The sequence below is a fragment of the Myxine glutinosa genome, chromosome 13, assembly GCF_964187855.1.
Source record: "Myxine glutinosa chromosome 13, kmMyxGlut1.1, whole genome shotgun sequence".
Taxonomy (NCBI): Eukaryota; Metazoa; Chordata; class Myxini; order Myxiniformes; family Myxinidae; genus Myxine; species Myxine glutinosa.
This window is the reverse complement of record NC_136273.1, coordinates 11,536,802-11,556,759: the sequence shown is the minus strand read 5'-3', so window position 1 is coordinate 11,556,759 and position 19,958 is coordinate 11,536,802. Positions and strand designations below refer to the sequence as shown.

General features: G+C 43.0%; 1 protein-coding gene across 2 annotated transcripts in view; it reads right to left on the bottom strand.

Moving 5' to 3' along the window:
- The window catches only part of LOC137438599 (unconventional myosin-VIIa), a 218,201-nt gene that overhangs the window by 164,672 nt on the left and 33,571 nt on the right, over positions 1-19,958 (bottom strand). For both annotated transcript variants that reach the window (XM_068133783.2, XM_068133784.2), the window contains exons 6-8: positions 10,924-11,066; positions 7,195-7,308; positions 5,992-6,145 (exon numbers count right to left, since the gene is read on the bottom strand). In XM_068133783.2, coding sequence (XP_067989884.2) covers positions 5,992-6,145; positions 7,195-7,308; positions 10,924-11,066 — 411 coding nt within the window. The remainder of the gene's footprint in view (positions 1-5,991; positions 6,146-7,194; positions 7,309-10,923; positions 11,067-19,958) is intronic.

Here is a 19,958-nt window from a genome sequence, read left to right as displayed (position 1 = left end):
TCGAAATTAGGAATGAAAGTCACAGTTGTCCCATCTGATTTCCAGTTGTCTCCCCAAAAAGGACGGTACAGAGAATTTTTTCGTGTTTCAGGAGATAACGAGAGATTGCAGTGGCAACTCAGGGATGTAGAGATGCAGCCCAGCAATACAAGTGCACAGGCGCACAGATCAGACAACGACAGAAACCGGTGTTTCGAGTGTGGAAAGATGGGACATTGGAGAAGAAGATGTCCGTATGTCAACAGGAAGACAAGGTCATGGGGCAAACCAAGATCAAGGGTACCAGTGCTTACCGGTACCTCAGACAATGATTAGGCCTTCATTGCTGCAAATCCCAAATGATGATTGGCCTCAACAGATTCGATTACTGGACAAACATGAACAACTGTCAATGATTCTTGTGTCTGAAAAGTTTTCAGAGCAAGAATGATTCATTTTTCTTTTTGCTTGTTAACAAATTAATAATTAATTGATAAAATGCCAAAATTGGATCTTCTATTTTGGGCACAGCAATTTTAAATTTACAAAGTTTGGAACAATTGCGTTGCAATTGTTGGCAAACCAAGTAACAAGAGTCACATGATGATCAGGTGGGAATTTCGGACTATTGTTCCGCACGATTGATAGGTCAATGGTCGACTGACATGCAAATGGGTGTGTAGTCAAAATTTGGATAGATTATTGTGAAGGCAGAAAGGGTAATTTCAATATGACATCATAAGGGTTTTCTAAGAATGGACTTCTGGTTTATTTGTCTATAAGCATTTTGAATTTGATTGACAAATTTTATGAAATTGAAATAAAATTGACACCCATCTGATCTGTAAATAATGGTTCCAACGCAAACAAATATGCATAATGCATGTGTGTGTGTGTTTTTGTGTATCAATCTTACAAGATTGTTGACACCGACAGTGTGCCTGTCTGGAAATGGATAGTTATATGTGGATGGGATTGGGATATGTGGATGGGATTGAATATCCAGAGAATCCGTAAAATAAAATAGAAATATAATTTGATTATGAACATTATCTCTTTTGTCAAGGGAAATGGAATATAAAAAAAATTTGATGTGCTGGGTTATGAGCAGCCATTAATTAATAGTAAAATTGTGAGTAATTTTGGGATTCCATTTTTGATAGAATGTATATGAGAATAACATCTATTTATGGATATGAGCTTCATAAAAGGAAATGAGGAAGTACAAAATCATCCAAATTTGGGAGAGGTCTTACACTGACTTCCCAGAATACTCTGCTCATGGATTTTATATATATAAACTTGAATTTTATCAGCATATAAATTGTGCTGTATGTATGGATGTGTTTTAGGCATAGATGATATGGGAAAAGAGTAAAGAAAATTTTGCTGGTTTGAACTATTGTGGGTTTTTCAGTTCTGGAGTTTAAACAAAGTCACTGGTTAACAGATGAGAAAGGATAGTAAATAAATTATTCTCTGCTGGGCAAATTAAGTACGATATTACTAAGACTTATGAGAGCTATTGTTCCGCCTTACAGCAGTGGAAAATTATTGGAAAAAATTAGATCCAACATAATGAATCTATAAAAGAATGTGATAGGGATAATATCCTCAATTTGTACTAATTATTTGATTGTGGGTAAAGGAATTAAGTCATCGTAGTGGATTGTTAACAGCAGCCTGAAAATGTCCTGAGAGTGTGCATCCATGTAATCAGAAATCCCAGATTTGTTTTTACAAACAACATTTTGGTAGAGGTCTTGTGTGGAACACTTCCTTGGTAGATAAAAACGGTACTGCATGCTGGCAGCCACTTTTGCGGCCAGTTAGGCCAAACAAATTGGGAGGAAATTGTAGTTAAATACGTAAGTTACACATGGCTATTTGTAAAAAAGGAAATTTGTTGAGATGGGAAACATTTTTTCGAAGGTTTATTAAGGTGTTATAATATGACATGTGGCAAGGCAAACTATTGGATGGGAAAATTAGATCTGGCTATAGAATAAATTTATTGACCCCTTGAAGTTAATCCTTCGAATCATTGTTTCACTGGCATTTTTGTTCAAATTGGAAATAGTTTGGTAGAGCTTTGGTTAAAACCTTTGGTTGCGGTATCTTGGAACGAATTGATAAACCATAGGAGATTGATAAGAATAGAAACAAATATGGACCCAAAATAGAAAGTTGGATTCATGCCTCTCATTGCAAGCAAGCACATGGGGCTAAGGTGGACGATCCCACAGAAAATGAGGCTGCACCTAGCAGCCCAGCAGAACATTCAGTGGTAGAAAAATGATAGTCATGATTTACAGTCATTTGAATTACATTTTAACACCCCTTGCATTGATAAACATTACATTTTCAACATGTGATATTCCTACTTGGAATAGTGACATTTATTTGCCTACATGACGTACCATTATCTACTGATATTAGCGCAACATGAGGGATAATGTATCACAACTACACTCATGATTAGGGGATTTAGTTCGACCCCGGGAGATAGGGGGATCAGGGTAAGACAAATAATCTGATTATGTTACATATTAAGGGATTTTCTTTATTTACCTTTTAGGAAGCTTGTTAGTTTGGTATATAATGTTAAATGTCATCGACATATAACTATGTCATAGATATGAATATATACAAGGAGTAGCAGACTTGTTTGTTGGTTTAGTAGTTATATTGGCAATTGTTTTAGTGGTGGCTTGCTTGAAAGCCTTAGTGACGGTGTGTTTGAATAAGGTAACCAACAACACGATGATAACGCATGAAGTGACAAATGAGGAAAGAAATGTGGAACCAGAAAAGGAAGACTTTTATGGCGACATAAATACTGAGATTAAAAGACTAAATCAAGTGATGTTGCAAATGAATACAGTAGAATTAAGATAATGGCATAACGACAATGTTATGAGTTGTGTCAATTACAATATCAATGAACTCATATCACCACGAGTGACACACTGTTAGGAAAAAAAAAAAAAAAAAAAGAGGGAAAAGAAAAAGTGGAGAGGAATTATGGTAATAATACATTATGCTTAATTTGTTGGTTTGGGAAAATTGTTGTTGGGAATTAGGTATTCCCGTGTGTGATTGTAATCATATACAATGCTATTCTTAGTTTAGTAATAAAATACATACCTGATTGAATATTATTTGTGTGACGCATATAAATGAATATAACTTTTTGTGTTAAGGAAAAACAACAAATTGTTGAATGTGAAACTGTCGGAAGATATACATGATTATGCTGATTTCATGGTAAGATGTACCCTATCTGATTCAGTGTGTGCGGAAAGCAGATTCAGATATGACTGAGCATAAGGATAAGACGAGATCACATTTTGGAGGGATTGCTAACGGAATTGGGAAGAAGAAAGAAAGAAAATTTGTGGCTAAAAAATGAAGTTAATCGTGGCATACACCCTCTTTCTCAAAGAATGATGAAGACATTCTCCCGTGTAACTTGGAGATGAATGCTTACCTTCACCAAGGAAATTTATGTGACCATTTGCCTGGATCACACTGCAACATATGAAAGAAAGGCGATCACTTACTCTTGTTCGAAGACTTCGAACATTCACCACATCAGAAGTTGCAGGACAACGACATTTTACCTGCAACCTCTGTGAAATGCGGGGACATATGTTATTACTTCACCAACGTCCGGGGAACCAGCATGGAGCTGCAAAAAACGGCTGTGCCCTTGTCACAACAGCTGTGCACGATTCTGCTGGATTGCTCCTGGTAAGGACCATGAATGACCTGAACACCATGGTCCCAACATCATTGTGGATGCATCCGGCATCCCTGTTCCACATCTTGCTGGCCAATCAATGTCACACCAATACTTGCTGCCCACTCACAATAAGGGAGGAGGCAAGTCAACTACAACTGGGTGAAGGCCTTGTTCAGGAATTACTATGGTTTACAGCAAAAAGTGGCAAGAATGCTACAAGGAGAGCAGGGTCAGTCTATGACTCCGCAATGTTACCACAACAGCGAAATCCTACACGAAGTAGTGCAGGAGCTATGAAGACATTAGGAGAAAATGTTTCATACCTGGATTCAAACACAAGTGATCAGCCCTTCCTTTCAAACAAAGTCAACATTTGTGTGGAGGCAAACGTTTTTGCCAGATGGTGCAGATGCTTTACAAAACTTGAAAATGAAGTGAAATTGTTGTATCTTGGTGATGGTGAAGTGTTGTTTTGAAAATATATTTGTGATGCAAATGCAATAGATTGAACAATATGGAAGGAGTCAATGACCAACGAAATGTTTTGTGATTCTTGCAGGATGACGGTGTATGCCTAAGGGAATTTGATTACCAAAGTTATGATTATTTACTTATACTTGTAATGATGTTTACTTGTAGTGATTGATTGTTTACTTATATTGATGTTTAGATTAATGGTTAATATAAACAAAAACAAAAAGATGAGGGAATTGTGGAAGTGTAATTCAGTGTAACTTATTAATTGGCACTGGTAACTTATTGGTTGACCTAGTAACAAAGCAGATGCATTTTACATGCAAACTCTGTGGGGGACGGGTTTGTAAATGAGTTAGGAATGTGCACGAACATGATGGTCTCTTGAAACACCTGGTCACAGCCCCAGGCTGGAGCACCCCCCTATTGTTTGATAAAAGGAACTCACAGCAGGGGGGGGCTAGCTGGCGCCAGGAAGGCGACCGGTGACGTCGGCGGAGAGGAGATTACGAGTTCAGCGGACAGAGGATTAAGTCGAGTTGGTCCATATAAGCGGGAGCTGCGGCTGGAGTCGAGAGGACTTGCTGCGAGGAGCTCTGACGAACGGGACCATGGCGGAGGAACATCAGCCGAACGAAAAGGACCATGGAAAAGAGTTAATCTCAGCCATTGAATAATGCGGTATTATTTGGCAAATGGAATCAAGTGAATAACCAGTTAATAAAGTTGTGACCTTTTGTAAAACCTGTTTCCGACCATTGGCGTCTTGAGTCTCACCCTCCACTTCCGCGACAGCTACAACATAACAAAATGTGAAAAAAGTGATGGGGTCTGAATACTTTCTGAATGCACTGTATATAGAAAGATGAACATACATACAGATAGACAGACACACACACACACACACACACTCCAATAAATTGATAGATAGACAGACACACCGAGCAATAAATAGACAGACAAACATGCACCGATAGATAGACAGACAGACAGACACAGGGATAGATAGGCACACAGATAGATGGGCACACAGATAGATGGACACGCAAATAGACACACACACACACACACACACACACTCACTCTGACAGATTGATAGATAGACAGACACATCGAGCGATAGATATACAGACAAGCATGCACTGATAGATAGGACAGACACAGAGATAGAGATACACACAGATAGAGAGACACACACACACGCACTGATCGATTGATAGACAGACACACACAAATATATAGATAAATAGGCACACAGATAAACAGACATACACACAACACACACACACACACACACACACACACACACACACACCACACACACACACACACACACACACACACACACACACACACACACATAGATAGATAGACACACACACTGCTCACATGTGCATGAAAAGATAATGGAAGCATTAGTAAGGAGTTTGAGGTTTCGTTTGTAAGGGAATTCGTTCCCAAAACAAGTTATTTTGTACGCCTCACATGCAGAGGTGGATTCAGGTGGGGGCACAGGGGGCATGTGACCCAGGCCCTCCTAGACATAGGGGGGGGGGGTGGATGGAGGGGCAAGTTACCATGGAAGGGGGGGCAATTACATGTGTTTAAATGAAACATACATTACATTACATTCTTTCAGACTTTACTCATGAATATTTTCTGTAAGAAAAACATAAGTTGAAATATTTTACGTGTACAAAACAGGGTTATTAAAATTGGCTGTGTGGATGATTTCTTGCTTAATCATTGCATTCGTCCGAGTTCATGAAATAAACAGTTGCCTCTCCTCCTACCCTCGAATTCGATGTTGCCGAGGTGCAGGATTGCAGCGAGAAGCTTCGCGATGTCGTAATGCTCTCCATCAGTGAAATTCAGAATCTTCATGGCTGATCGGATATTGGCATATTCCTTCACATCGTTACGTCCTTCACATGATGTGCAGGAACCCTGGATTCACATACAATGCAATTAATTAATAGTAATAATAATAATAATAATATATATATATATATATATATATATATATATATATGTTATGTATGTATTAAAGGAAAGGAGCCATGTCCGTGTGTACATGACAGTGCCACTGACCGAGAGACGACAACAGAAGCTGCGGGTTTGTGAGAACAACGATCAGGAGGATTGTGGGAGTGAAGAGGGTGGATAGAAGGAGAATGGATGAACTGAGGGAGGAGATTAGTGTGCAGATGAGCTTGATGGGGAGATTGGTGAAATTCCGGCTGAGATGGGCTGGACAAGTGGTGCGGATGGTGGAAGAGAGAATGGCAAAGAGAGTGGATAGATTGAGGGAACAAGGAAGGACAAAAAGAGGGAGACCACGGTTGAGATTGGAGGATTGTGTGAAGAGGGGTATCAGTAAGGTGGGGATGGTTGGAGGGTGGAGAGAGTTGGTTGAGGACAGAGGTGAGTGGAGGAGTATCGTGGTCAAGGCAGGGCAGAAGCTTGGTGCCATCAGACCTCATTGTTTATAGAGGGAAAAGCAGGATAACAACAACAAAAAAGAAGCGTGCTCGTGTTAAATACTGTAGTTCAGTCAATGATTGGCATGGTATCGGAGGTTGACTTTTCCAATCTCCATTTCTGGTATTACGTTGCACTCACTTAGCAATAATTGCATCATGAAGTCGTTTTATTTCAGGAATTTGCCCCCAGGTTGGCACCAATGAAGATTAGCTCAAGGGTTTGAAAGGTGAGCTGAACAGCCATTCCAAGACATGTAGTACACGAGTAAAGCTACAGGTGGAACTGTTTGTCTTGAAGATAACCTTGAGCTCATCATGCTGTGATGCTGGAGGAATGAAGCAAAAATGTCTTTGGGAGTTGAAAATAATTGGAATTTTTAGTTCACATAATCTTGGCGTTGGCAGGAAAAATAACCAGAAATGGGAAATCTGGAAATTGAAAGTGTCGCGTTTGAATCACGAAGGGCAATTCTGCTCCCGTAGAAATGCTCTGGAAATTTCGCTACATCTTACCATGGTGAGGTAGTTGTATTCCGAAGGCATTCCGAGTCCCAGGCTTTTCTTTTGGTCGGCATGAAGGCCCAGCAGCATGCAGTAAAACATGTGATAATTCCTTTCCTCCGCGGCCTGGGTGTGGCATTGTGAAGTCAAATTGTATTATTATCACGACTTCAACTGTTCCTTACATTTGTGACGATCAGTACTAAATCTTGGTGTGACCACATATTTTAATCATTCAGAAATATTAGTAGACTAAAGGAAGTTAATAAAATCCAGTTTCCTCAAATTTTGGCTCATCCAATCCCACTCGGCTGACGTGCAGCTGTAATTTATCAACAGTTAAATTATTGTTTTCAGGTTGAATATTGAACTAATTTCCATCCAACATTCTTAGGTGCATTTATTGTAAGTTCCCGAAGGTGTGTACCGTGTTCGGATCACTTTTTATTAAGAAATAAAATAAATTGTAATCACTTTGGGTTGATATGTCTAGAATTGTCATTTTTACTTCAATGTAGTGTATTATTTACCCTAATGTGTTCATCATGGAATAATTATCATGTAATTATAATTAATCTTACTATAATTCACCAAATGTCCGTCTGTCCGTTCGAAGGTACCGCAAAAACGGCTCAACCGATCGCAACGATATTTCGGGTGGGTATTCCTGGGACCCCTGGGAGTAAAATCGGCTAGAATGTTTTTCCAATAATTTTTCCTAATTTTCCAGTTTTTCCAAACACGATGAAATAATATTTACCGATATGAACAGTCATGTGGCTTTTGTTGAAATTCTACAAATACTGTTTAGATTTTGATGAGAATTATGAACCTGCCGCGAATCCGGAAGTGGACAGATGATGGCAATGCGGAAGTGGACAGATGACGGTTTGATAATATCCCAATACAACCGTCATTTAAAACAGTATTTTGTCCTTCACGAACTTGCTGTCCATGTGTGACGTGCGACTGAGGGTGCTGCAGGAATGTCGAATTTATTAGTTTCATGCTTTAGCATTCGCCGTATCTGCATTGCCTGTTTGCTTCCGGCCTCCCACCCGTGCGTAGCACTAGTAATAACCTCACTAGTAATTAATAATTAATAATAATTAATTATTAAAAATCAATTAATAAATAATAATAATTATCATCATGGAATAATAATAATTGGTGGTAGTTTTGAAGATCTATATTATTAATATCTACCATATAAAGCACAATGTCAGTTTGTGTGTTTGTACAGATGTCTGTCCCCCTTCATAAGGGTCGGTTTTAAAGTCAAATCTTTTAACAGCAATGTGTGTTCACTGCGGTCTATTTTTGAGTATAAAACAAACTCGAAAAACATTTTTCATAAAAGAGTAATAATGTCTGTTTTATTGGAATTGTAGACGGTGGCTTGCAAATCGAGCCTCAAGGGCGGTGTACAGAGCCGTTTTTTAAAATAACAATAAATACAAGGTGCAGGGATGTGAAATTCGCTGCATGTGATGTGCAACGTGTGCAGAGTAAAATGAATGTTAATTTACATGCATATGATGTACTGTATAATAAATAAAGAAGATATAAGCACACCTGACACTAGGCCGAGGCTTCAGACTGTCACGTTCATGAGGCTGCACTGGCGAATAAACTGTTCCAACCCGTCATATTTGATGGGCTTTTTACAATTAATTAATAATGCACCACCAAGTACTATAGCTGCTCATAAGGAGAAACTCAGGACTTATCTTTGTCTATTATTATTATTATTATTTTGTATGCAAACTGTGGCTGCAGGTTGCATCATTCTCTGGAAGTGCGGTTGTGCCGCTGATGCGGTGCCCCGTTTCCAGTAAGCTAGTTTTGGTAGTTCTGACCTCGGTAGGATGACAGGCTAAGTAAACCCACCAGGTGTTATTTAACAGCACGACAAGGGCTTGAACTCATGACCTGAAGATCTTAAGCCAGCCATCTTAACCAATAGGGTGACACCAGGCATACCTTTGCCTATTAGGTAGTTGTATTAGTTGATGGTGCCTTCAGTTGTGAACAGGAAGTAATTGTGTCTGACTACAACTACTACTCCATTAACGGCCCCAATGAATCCCCCTGCTTTGTAGTATCAACCAAGAGGGAAGTTTGGCCCAAGTCGTTCATGAACCAGTTGTTCAGCCTTTACATTCAAATGGAGGTGATTTGGTCAGGAATTTGGAATTTGTTCAGGGTGCCGATGATAATTCACCGACTCTTCGCGAAAGATAACTCGACCTACTCTTCATGGGATCTTTAACAATCACCAAAAAAGTTGGTGGCAGATGGAACACCCAGCTTAACATCAATCAATGTGATGGTGTACATTGGGATGCAGTGCCCTGCCCATGACACACCAAACCAACAGTGCATAGTTGGGTCAGGATTCAAACCCAGACTGGACTGCTCAAAGTACACTACCTGTGCACCGGTAATTGAATGATTCATAAAATTCGTATTAAAAGTTAGGCAGAAAATTTTAAGTCAAGGAGAAACAATATTTATTGAAGGGAAGCTCTGCTCTATTCCTATGACATACACAAAGTGTCAGGGAAGAGGGTAAGCCAATGGAAAAATAAAGGGAAAAGAGGATCGGGAAGAAAATAAAAATGACAATAAAGATAGGGAAGGAGATCGCTTAAATAAACACCCACAATTCATGCTGGCCTGTTCTCCCATATAAAAACTCTGTTTTTGATAAATAAATGACAATTTATAACATTACAAGTGGGGTATGCTTACACATTGTGTAAGCAATAACAAACCATGCTTCATATGTAGGAACATAATAAATAGAATCTTTATGATTATAGGCAAACATCACCGACCTGCTGCAAAATATCAATTTAGGTTTATTTATTTATTTATTTTATGGAGGTGTTTACTGTTTTTATGTAAATTTTGAGATTTTTATTTCACAGTTTACAGGTATAAAAATTACAATTTTCAAATGCTTGATATCGATTGAGTTTTTTTTTGTTTGTTTTTTTACATATGTGTTTACGGTTTCTAACATAAATTTTCATTAATGGGCACTTTCAGACGGTTCTGGAATTTTTCCCGGTGTAGCGGCTTCGATGCCCGTCGGCACGCCAAGTTTCAGCTTTCTACAACACGCGGAAGGTACCGAACATTAATATCAGTCAGTCAGTGGTTAGAAAGAACTATATATATACACCAGTGGGGTACCCGTGGGAATCCCACGGGCATGGACGCGTGTGACATTTCGACATCTTCATTTAGTTGCTGCACATTCAGTTTTACAAAATGGTTCCTGGAAATTTATCAGATCCATAAATGATGTAATCTACACAATGTATTTACTTCTGACAACATGTGAATGCATGTGTGTGCACATGGGAAATACAGTTTGAAATGTGAGATTACATCTCAGGTAAAATGTGACTTCAAGAGCTCAAATCCTCCCCCTCCCCACCCCCATCACGCACACTGCACCGGGCAGTGGATCACCCACACACACGGGGGAGTGGGTCACACACCTGCACACACACACACACACACACACACACACACACACACACACAGACGGGTGGGGGGGAGTGGGTCACACACACACACAGACAGGGGGGGTGGGAGGGAGTGGGTCTCACACACACACACACACACACACACACACACACACACACACACACACACACACACACATATTATAAGGGACCAATTAATGTACACATATGGCTTTGCCAAGTTACAAGAATAGATCTGTACCTGTCTGCAAACTCGAGATTTTTCCAGTAGGTACTGCTCTATACGAGCACCTTCAATTGCACCCCGCTTGGTGTAATGGATCTCGATATATTTCCCAAAGCGGCTGGAGTTGTCATTCTTGATTGTCTTGGCATTGCCAAATGCTGTAGGGACAGGGTAAAGAATGAAAAACTGGGAATGACAACTGGCACATCAGAACCTTTGTGCTTTGACCATAAGAGGTTTGCTCCTGATACCCGCTGCATCATATTGTGCGTTGAGGGTAAAAGAAAGCCTTTCTCTCTGGATAAGCAGACATATTCAATAAAACTCTCAGAATTGGGTATTTGTAAAAGGCAAAATGGTAGCAGCACATCATTCTCTATGAATAGTAGGCCAATAGTTTAGAGGCGTAGGATAGCTTAGAGAGATACATGATATATCTGAGCATACTCACTCGTTTTTGAGCCGTCGAGTTTGGGTTCGAATCTCAACCGAGGTATAAACATTCACCCTGGTGATTTGTGTGCATGACTGATTTCACCATGCTGATATTGCCAGCACCCTGACCATATTCCAAATTATTGGGGTACTGCATCAGCAGCATAGCTGCGCCCCCAGCAATGATGCAAACTAGCAAATCTAGCACGAGGTGCTCCATTTGAAGCTGTTTTTGTTTACGGCTGCTGGTGTCGTGTGGGATTAGGGGTTTACCGTTATTCTAATCACATGGAATAATTTAAAATACTAGCGTGACTCGGCGCGCTCCGCACGCCTCACCACACGTCGTTTCAGAGGGATAGGTGTCTTTGACCATGTCTGCTTTCTCAGGGAGTGAGGGATGGCGGGAATGGTGGGTGGGGGGTAGTGGTGGTAATGGTGGATTGGGGATCGTGGGGGGAAGTGGGGGAATGGTGGAGGTGGGGTAGGGAGGATGGTGATTGGGGGGTGGGGAGGATGGTGATTGGGGGGGGGGGCGGAGTGGTGGGGGAGAGCGGCCGAAATGGGGTCTTCAGGGTATTTTGGGTCTTCAGGATATTTTGGGTCTTTAGGGTCTTTTGGGCCTTCGGGGTATTTTGGGTATTTTGGTTCCTCTGGGTCTTTAAGGGTTTTTGGGGTATTTTGGCTCTTTGGAGTCTTTAAGGGTCTTTTGGATCTTCGGGGCGTTTTGGGTCTTCAGGGTATTTAAGGGTATTCGGGGTCTTTTGGGTATTCCTGGTCTTTAAGGGTCTTTTCGGTATTTGCGGTATTTTGGGTCTTCAGGGGCTTTAAATGTTTTCAGGGTCTTTTTGGTATTTTGGGCCTTTGGGGTCTTTTGGGGTCTTTAAGGGTCTTCAGTGTCTTTACGGGTCTTTCGGGTCTTCATGGTGTTTTGGGTCTTCGGGGTCTTTTGGTTCTTCGGGGACATTTGGGTCTTGAGGGTCTTTTGGATCTTCTGGGCCTTTAAGGGTATTTTGGATCTTTGGGGTGTTTTGGGTCTTTGGGGTCTTCATGGGCTTTTGGGTCTTACGGGTCTTTTGGTTCCTCTGGGTCTTTGAGGGTCTTTGTGGTATTTTGGTTCTTCAGGGTATTTAAGGGTCTTCAGGTTATTTTGGGTCTTCAGGGTGTTTTTGGTATTTGTGGTGTTTAGGGTCTTCGGTGTCTTTTGGATCTTCGGGGTCTTTTGGATCTTCAGAGTCTTTTGAGTCTTCAGGGTGTTTTGGGTCTTCAGGGTGTTTTGGGTCTTCAGGGTCTTTTGGGTCTTCGGGGCCATTTGTGTCTTCAGGGACTTTTGGAGCCTCTGGGCCTTTAAGGGTATTTTGGGGTCTTTGTGGTGTTTTGGGTCTTTAGGGTTATTGGGGTATTTTGGGTCATTTTAGGTCTTTTGGGTCCTTTGGGTATTCAGGGTCTTTAAGGATCTTCTGGGTCTTCGTGATATTTTGGGTCTTTGCCGTTTTTAAGGGTATTTTGAGTTTTCAGGGGTCTTGGTGGTCTTAATGGTTTTGGCCGACTTAAACGGTCGTCAAAGGTCGGAGGGGTCTCAGCAGTCTAAAGGGTCAAAAGGTATATTCCAAAAGTACGTAATTAAGAGTTCACGGACTGTGTTTTGGGTGTTAAGTTGATTTGAAGAAGAAGAAGAAGACGTTTTGGTCTCAAATAAAAAATATACAATCACCACCATATACGTTTGCTCTATTATAATAACATATCTACAGGAGCGGTCAGGGGGGATCACGATATTCTTTTTATTACTTCCAATTATTACAAATATTGTTATTGTTAATATTATTATTTATATTATTAATTTGCAATACTGTAATGTTAATATTATTATGTTATTATTATTATTATTACTTTTATCATTTGTAGTGCCTTGGGAAAATCCCATGATTAGGGGGAACGATGCTCAAGCTGCCATATAGCCCTTCCCAAGACGCAAAAAGGCACTAACATATGGGAATTACTCCAGATGTTTTGTCGTCGAGTCTAAAGCAACAAAGGCTAAGCCCGTGTGAAAAGAATACAGAGTCCTCCTACTCGTGATACAATTGAGGCTTCTGAAGCATCACTCGTACTAATACCCTCTCCCACCACCACTGGAGGCGGCGCTACATGGTACACATTTACAAAGATAATTCGCATCGCCCCACCTTCAGAACTCCTGAGGATGGGGGGAAATCAAGTCTCTACAACCTCTGCCATATTACCCGTAGTCCCCTTATCAAGTTTAGTGGGTTGACATTGCATAAGTAATAACGACCAAATACATCGATGTCAGACAAACAGACTTTCAACGAAACCAAATTGCATATTTTAGTGATGACAGATTAACAGGGCTCACGGGGGCCCGACTGGACCATTATTGCGTTGTGCATGGGGCCCCCAAATCACCAACCCCTCCTCTGTCAGACTGTACCAATGTGCAATTTGTTGTTTCATTGCTGTCATTTTGTTTTATTCAAAAATGCACTGAATAAATTTTGTAATGATGTTGCCATTGATGGCAGCAGATGTTATTACAAATTTCTAACCATTAGTACACCAACTTCCCACGTAAGCGGCAGGAAGGGTCAGTTTATCAGGATCAGGTTGTCCTCTGTGGTATATAGATTACAGTAGATCTATGCTCCAGGCCGGTCAACTGTGGTGGATGCAATAAGCATAGAATGCCTCAAGGATGTCGAAATTCTTCCAACTTTCTTTCAGTTTAATGTTAAACAGCAATAGCAGCTATTTCAAAAGGTAATCGTACGTGGTTGTTGTTTATAATACTGTATATTTACTTCTGGTAGGGAGTGCTCCCACGAACCGCCACAGTAAGCTATTTAAACACGGTGCTTGTTCAATGAGGAAACATCCCTTGGGGAGACAGGATATTACTGTAAGGTAACTCGACAAACTACGATCGATTGTAGTACACGTTTATTCATTCTGCCGATACAGGCTCGATTAACTGCAGCGCCATCCGAGCTGGGGCGTAGGGATACCATGCGGTCCCGGTGTAGGGATACAACGGTGAATATTTGCAGCTTCAGACATGACATCCTCCCCTTTAAGTCCAAAATTACCAAGAGCAATACGTGCTAGATTTCCAGAATTGACATTTCAAAAGCAACATTTCCAAAACATGTGAAAATATGTGTGCAAACGATTATGAGAATAATGAAAATACGTGAAAATAGAACATGTGTCAACGTGAAAATAGAATGTGTGTTAATGTGAAAATAGAACGTGTGTCAACGTGAAAATAGAACGTGTGTTAACGTGAAAATAGAACGTGTCAACGTGAAAAAAAAACATCTTCAAAGATTCAACCGGTCGGGTGCTTTTCTCTCACGCATTGAGCGTCGCGGTGTACCAGTGGATACAGAGTCCGAGGAGATCCCTTTGGGTCGCGGTGTACCAGTGGATACAGAGTCCGAGGTGATCCCTTTAGGTGGCGGTGTACCAGTGGATACAGAGTCCGAGGTGATCCCTTTAGGTGGCGGTGTACCAGTGGATACAGAGTCCGAGGTGATTCCTTTGGGTCGTGGTGTACCAGTGGATACAGAGTCCGAGGTGATTCCTTTGGGTCGCGGTGTACCAGTGGATACAGAGTCCGAGGTGATTCCTTTGGGTCGCGGTGTACCAGTGGATACAGAGTCCGAGGTGATCCCTTTGGTCTCCACGAAGGGTGTAGCGTTCGCAGAGGTTTTCGGGGCATCCGAGCCGGCTGGAGCGGCCACGACGATCTCCGGCAGTGGCGGGTCAAACTGTTGTCCTGACTGTGACGATGCTGCAGGCTCTATCGACTCACAGTGACGGTAGGTTATGTGGTCCTGATGTCGACGAATTTCGCGGCCGTCCTGCAGGCGAATCACGCAGGACAGTGGACCTGGCTTCTCGATGATGTCCCCCGGTAGCCACGTCGCACCTGCACCAAAATTTCGGGCAAACACTGGATCTCCAATGTTGATACATCGACTGTTGGACGTCTTATCGTGCACCAACTTTTGATTAAGCTGGCTCTGATAAACATTTGATGATATGTCTGGTTTGAGATTGCCAAGTGTCGATCTCAAATGTCGTTTCATCAATAACTCAGACGGAGCTGCACCGGTTGTTGATTGTGGCGTGATGCGGTATTTGAACAGGAGACGAGAAAGCTTTGTTTCCAGGGTTCCCTCCTGAATTTTCTACAATCCGGATTTGATGATTCCCACGGATCGTTCGGCCAAACCATTTGAAGCCTGGTGATGTGGGCTGACAAACTTATGTTTGATGCCGTTCCGACGTGTGAACTCGGCAAACTCGGAACTGGAAAAACACGAACCGTTATCACTCACGATCATCCTGGGCAGACCATGAGTGGCGAAACAGCGTCTGAGTCTTTCGATGACAATGGCTGACGTAGTACCACGCGTCACATAGGCATCAATCCATTTTGTGTGCGCATCCGTAATTATTAGAATCATGCTGCCGTTACTAGGCCCGGCATAATCGAGATGTAGGCGATGCCACGGTTCGCTGGGCCATTCCCAGGGATGCAGTGGCGCTTTCGCAAGTGTATTCCGGGTGCCCTGGCAGGGGTAACAATGTCGAACATGATGTTCGATATCAGCATCAAAATTCGGCCACGACACATAGTTTCTAGCGAGTGCCTTCATCTTCACAATCCCGGGGTGACAGTCATGGATTTCATCCATGACCCTGGAACGCAGATTTTCCGGGATTACGACACGACATCCCCAGAGTAGGCAACCATTTTCCACGCTGAGTTCATTTTTACGTGCTTTAAAAGCCGCAAAATCTGGGTCACCCTCAGGTAGCAAATGCCATCCAAGCTGTACAGCCTGGACAGTTCTGGACAGAACGGGGTCCCGTCGAGTATGAGTGCGGATCTGGCCGGAATCGACAGCACAATATTCCAGATGATCCATCAGTGCGATAATGGATCCTGGTGTAGGCGAATCATCAACAGATTCTGGAAGGGGTAACCGACTCATGGCATCTGCATTAGTGATGGACGAACCGGGCTTATAACATATGGTGTAGTCATAAGCAGTGAGAAACAGGGACCAGCGGATGATCCTGGGCGGTAGTGTGTCAGATGTCGCCTTAGTTGGACCAAACAGACTGATCAGTGGCTTGTGATCAGTGCGAATCGTGAAATGATGTCCAAGAAGGTACTGGCGAAATTTTCTGACGCCGAAAACGATTCCCAATCCTTCCTTGTCAAGTTGGGAATAGTTCTTCTCTGCCAGGGACAACATTCTGGATGCAAATGCAACAGGTCTTTCCGTACCATCAGGCATCACGTGTGATAATACACTCCCCACTCCATACCAACAGGCATCGCATGTCAGCACAAGCTCCTTCTCTGGATCAAAATGAACGAGAACATTGGAAGATTTGAGCAGATCCTTAGAGGTCTGGAATGCTGATTGTTCAGTAGACCACCAGCTCCAGGAGTCTCCTTTCCTCAAAAGCCGATAAAGGGGGCCCAAAACGTCGGTCACATTCGGGATGTAACGACCATAGAACTGAAGCAAACCGAGGTATGACTTCAAATCGGTCACGTCTCGTGGAGCAGGAGGATCCTTGATAGCTCGGACTTTCTCATCTGTCGGGTGTAGACCCTCGGCATCAATCGTATGACCCAGGTACGTGACTGATGGCACCATACACTTGCACTTGCCTCGTATATCCAGGTTTTGTAGATGTTCCGCGTCCGTACGACCAGTAACCAGAATATCATCCTGGTAACAAACGACGTTGCGTTCGGTGGCAAACAAACTGTCCATGACACGCTGATAAATTCCAGGTGCAGATTTAACTCCAAAACTGAGTCGGTGGTACCTGTACAACCCACGATGCGTGTTGATGGTAAGATACTGTTTCGAATTCTCGTCCAAGCGGAGCTGTAGATAGGCGGATTTGAGATCGAGTTTCGTAAAAGTCTTGCCTCCCGTGAGACGAGCATAGAGGTCTTCGATCCTCGGGATTGGATATTTATCCAACGAAGAACACTTGTTCACGGTCATTTTATAATCTCCACATATGCGGATGGACTGGTCCGATTTTATGACCGGAACGATGGGTGCCGCCCATTCGGCATACTGGATTTGCTCGATGATGCCCAGATTTTCAAGATGATCCAGTTCCTGGTCGATCCGCTCCCGCAGGGCGAAAGGGACTGGGCGAGCCCTGCAAAATATAGGATTGGCATCCCGGTCAACATTGAGTTTAGCCGTATGTCCTTTCAAGGTTCCAAGCTCATCCTTGAAGACATCCGGGTACGTATCCAGCACATTTTTGAGTGTGTATGCTGCGGTAGGAGAAACGTTGGCTGCCCGGAGTTGATGAATGCTTTTCCACTTCAGTCGAATTATGCTCAACTAGTTCCTGCCGAGTAAGGAAGGGCCCTTTCCAGGAATGACGATCAGGGGTAGGTGAAACTCATGGTTATCGTAGCCCACCGTGACGTCACATGTACCGCAGGGAACAATCTTCTCACCTGTATAGGTGGAGAGTCCATAGGTAGTAGGTTTCAGATGGGGTCGGTCAGCATCACTCCACAGGTTTGTGAAAACAGCATGGCTGATGAGCGAGACGGCCACACCAGTGTCGACCTCCATTTGCAATGGTCGATTGTTGACAACAACAGTGGCAAGAAGAGGGTCCCGCTTTTGGTGAGAAACAATATGAAGCAGGTCACACGATTCTGAGTTGTCGGAAACAGAGCTCACCTGGTCAAACTCGGGTTCCTCCGAACCGATAAACTGATGAATCTTCTTGTCAGCAGCTTTCCCTTTTCCCGATTTGCGAGTGATGCAAGCTGGAGCAATATGGCCAGTTTTCGAACAGAAATGGCAGGTTGCATCTTTGAACCGACACGTCTCCGGAGGGTGCTTTCCGTTGCACTGAAAACATTTGTTGTGTGTTCGAGACTGCACTGGCTTCTGACGAGGAGCCTTGTTCCAACGTTTTGGATGATCATGATCCAACCGATTCACAGCAGGGCTGGTACCAGACAAGCGAGTGGCACCGATGCTTGTAGCGTTGCGTTCAGCACTTTCCATGGAAATGGCGGTGTCTCTGGCATTTTGGAACGTCAGTCTTCTCTCAGCAAGCAGGCGTCTACGAGTGCGGTCATCGGACATGCCAACCACCAGCAAATCACGGAGCATGTCGTCAATCGTGTCCCCAAACTCACACAGATGTGACAGTTTTTTGAGGTGTGCAATGAAGTCTGCGATCGACTGACCTTGCTGCTGTCTGCACATGTAAAAATTAAACCGACACAGGATGACTGAAGGAGATGGATTGCAATGTTCCTTCAAAGCGGCCTTGAGCTCTGCAGACGTGAGCTCCTGGATTGTCCGAGGCCGAATCAGGTTTTTAACAAGTGTGAACGTCTCACCCCCGCAAACGGACTGGAAGACGGCCTTCATCCGGGCTTTGGTCGCGATGCCGTTCGCCTCGAAGTAAAAAGACAACCGCTCAGAATACGTGTCAAAATCTCCCTCATGAGGGTCGAATTCATCGATATGGCCGAAATAAGTCATGGTCTAGATGTTTATCCTCGTCGCCATGTAAGGTAACTCGACAAACTACGATCGATTGTAGCACACGTTTATTCACTCTGCCGATACAGGCCCGATTAACTGCAGCGCCATCCGAGCTGGGGCGTAGGGATACCATGCGGTCCCGGTGTAGGGATACAACGGTGAATATTTGCAGCTTCATACATGACAATTACTTGTATTAATAATGTTATGTAATAATATTAATATCATGCTATTTTCATTGGTGTTGTTATTACTTTTGTTATTGGAATTGGCCTTGGAAAAAGGCCATGATTAGCTAACTTAACACGGATATACACCTCAATATGGAGCTCGCCTAAGACGGGCAACCCCCTTGGGGAAGAGGACAAATTAAGTTGCTACAACCTGGGGAAGAGGGACCGTTAGTCCTGTGAAGTTTGGTTGAGATTGGATAAGAAACGACCGAATGCATTGTGGTCAATTTCAGACAGACGGACAGAAAAGTGCATATTTTCGTATGATAATGGAAAATCATTGAGCTCCGAAACATGCTTTTGTGGGAGCTGTGCTCGCACGATAAAACCGGACAAAATGGACGACGCCAGGAATGAAGTTTCATTGAGCTATTTATTTCCAGCTCACTCGAAAGAACTCAAAAGCACTGAATCAGCCGATCGAACGGGCGGCAATTTATAAGTCCCGTTCAACACACAAAAGCTACGCCTCTCAGGCGGGGCGTGGTATGCAAATAGGTAAGCCACGCCTCTCAACGGGGCGTGGTATGCAAGTCAAGCTTTCGCCCAAGAAAGGCAAGTCTGGACACGTCCGGGCGAGTCCGGACAAGTAACCGCTCGCCGGTTGCGTCATCGGCCGGTGCAAGGTGATTGTGTATGCTTCCGGTAGCCGCTACATGTGCCCCCCCAGATTTAACTTGCACCGGAGAGTCAGTTTGAGGGGGGTCTTGATGACCCGGCCGAAACGACCCCTGGTCATTCGTGTGGGGGTGGTAGGTGGCGTGGCGGTGGATGGTCGGGCGGGGGGCTTGGT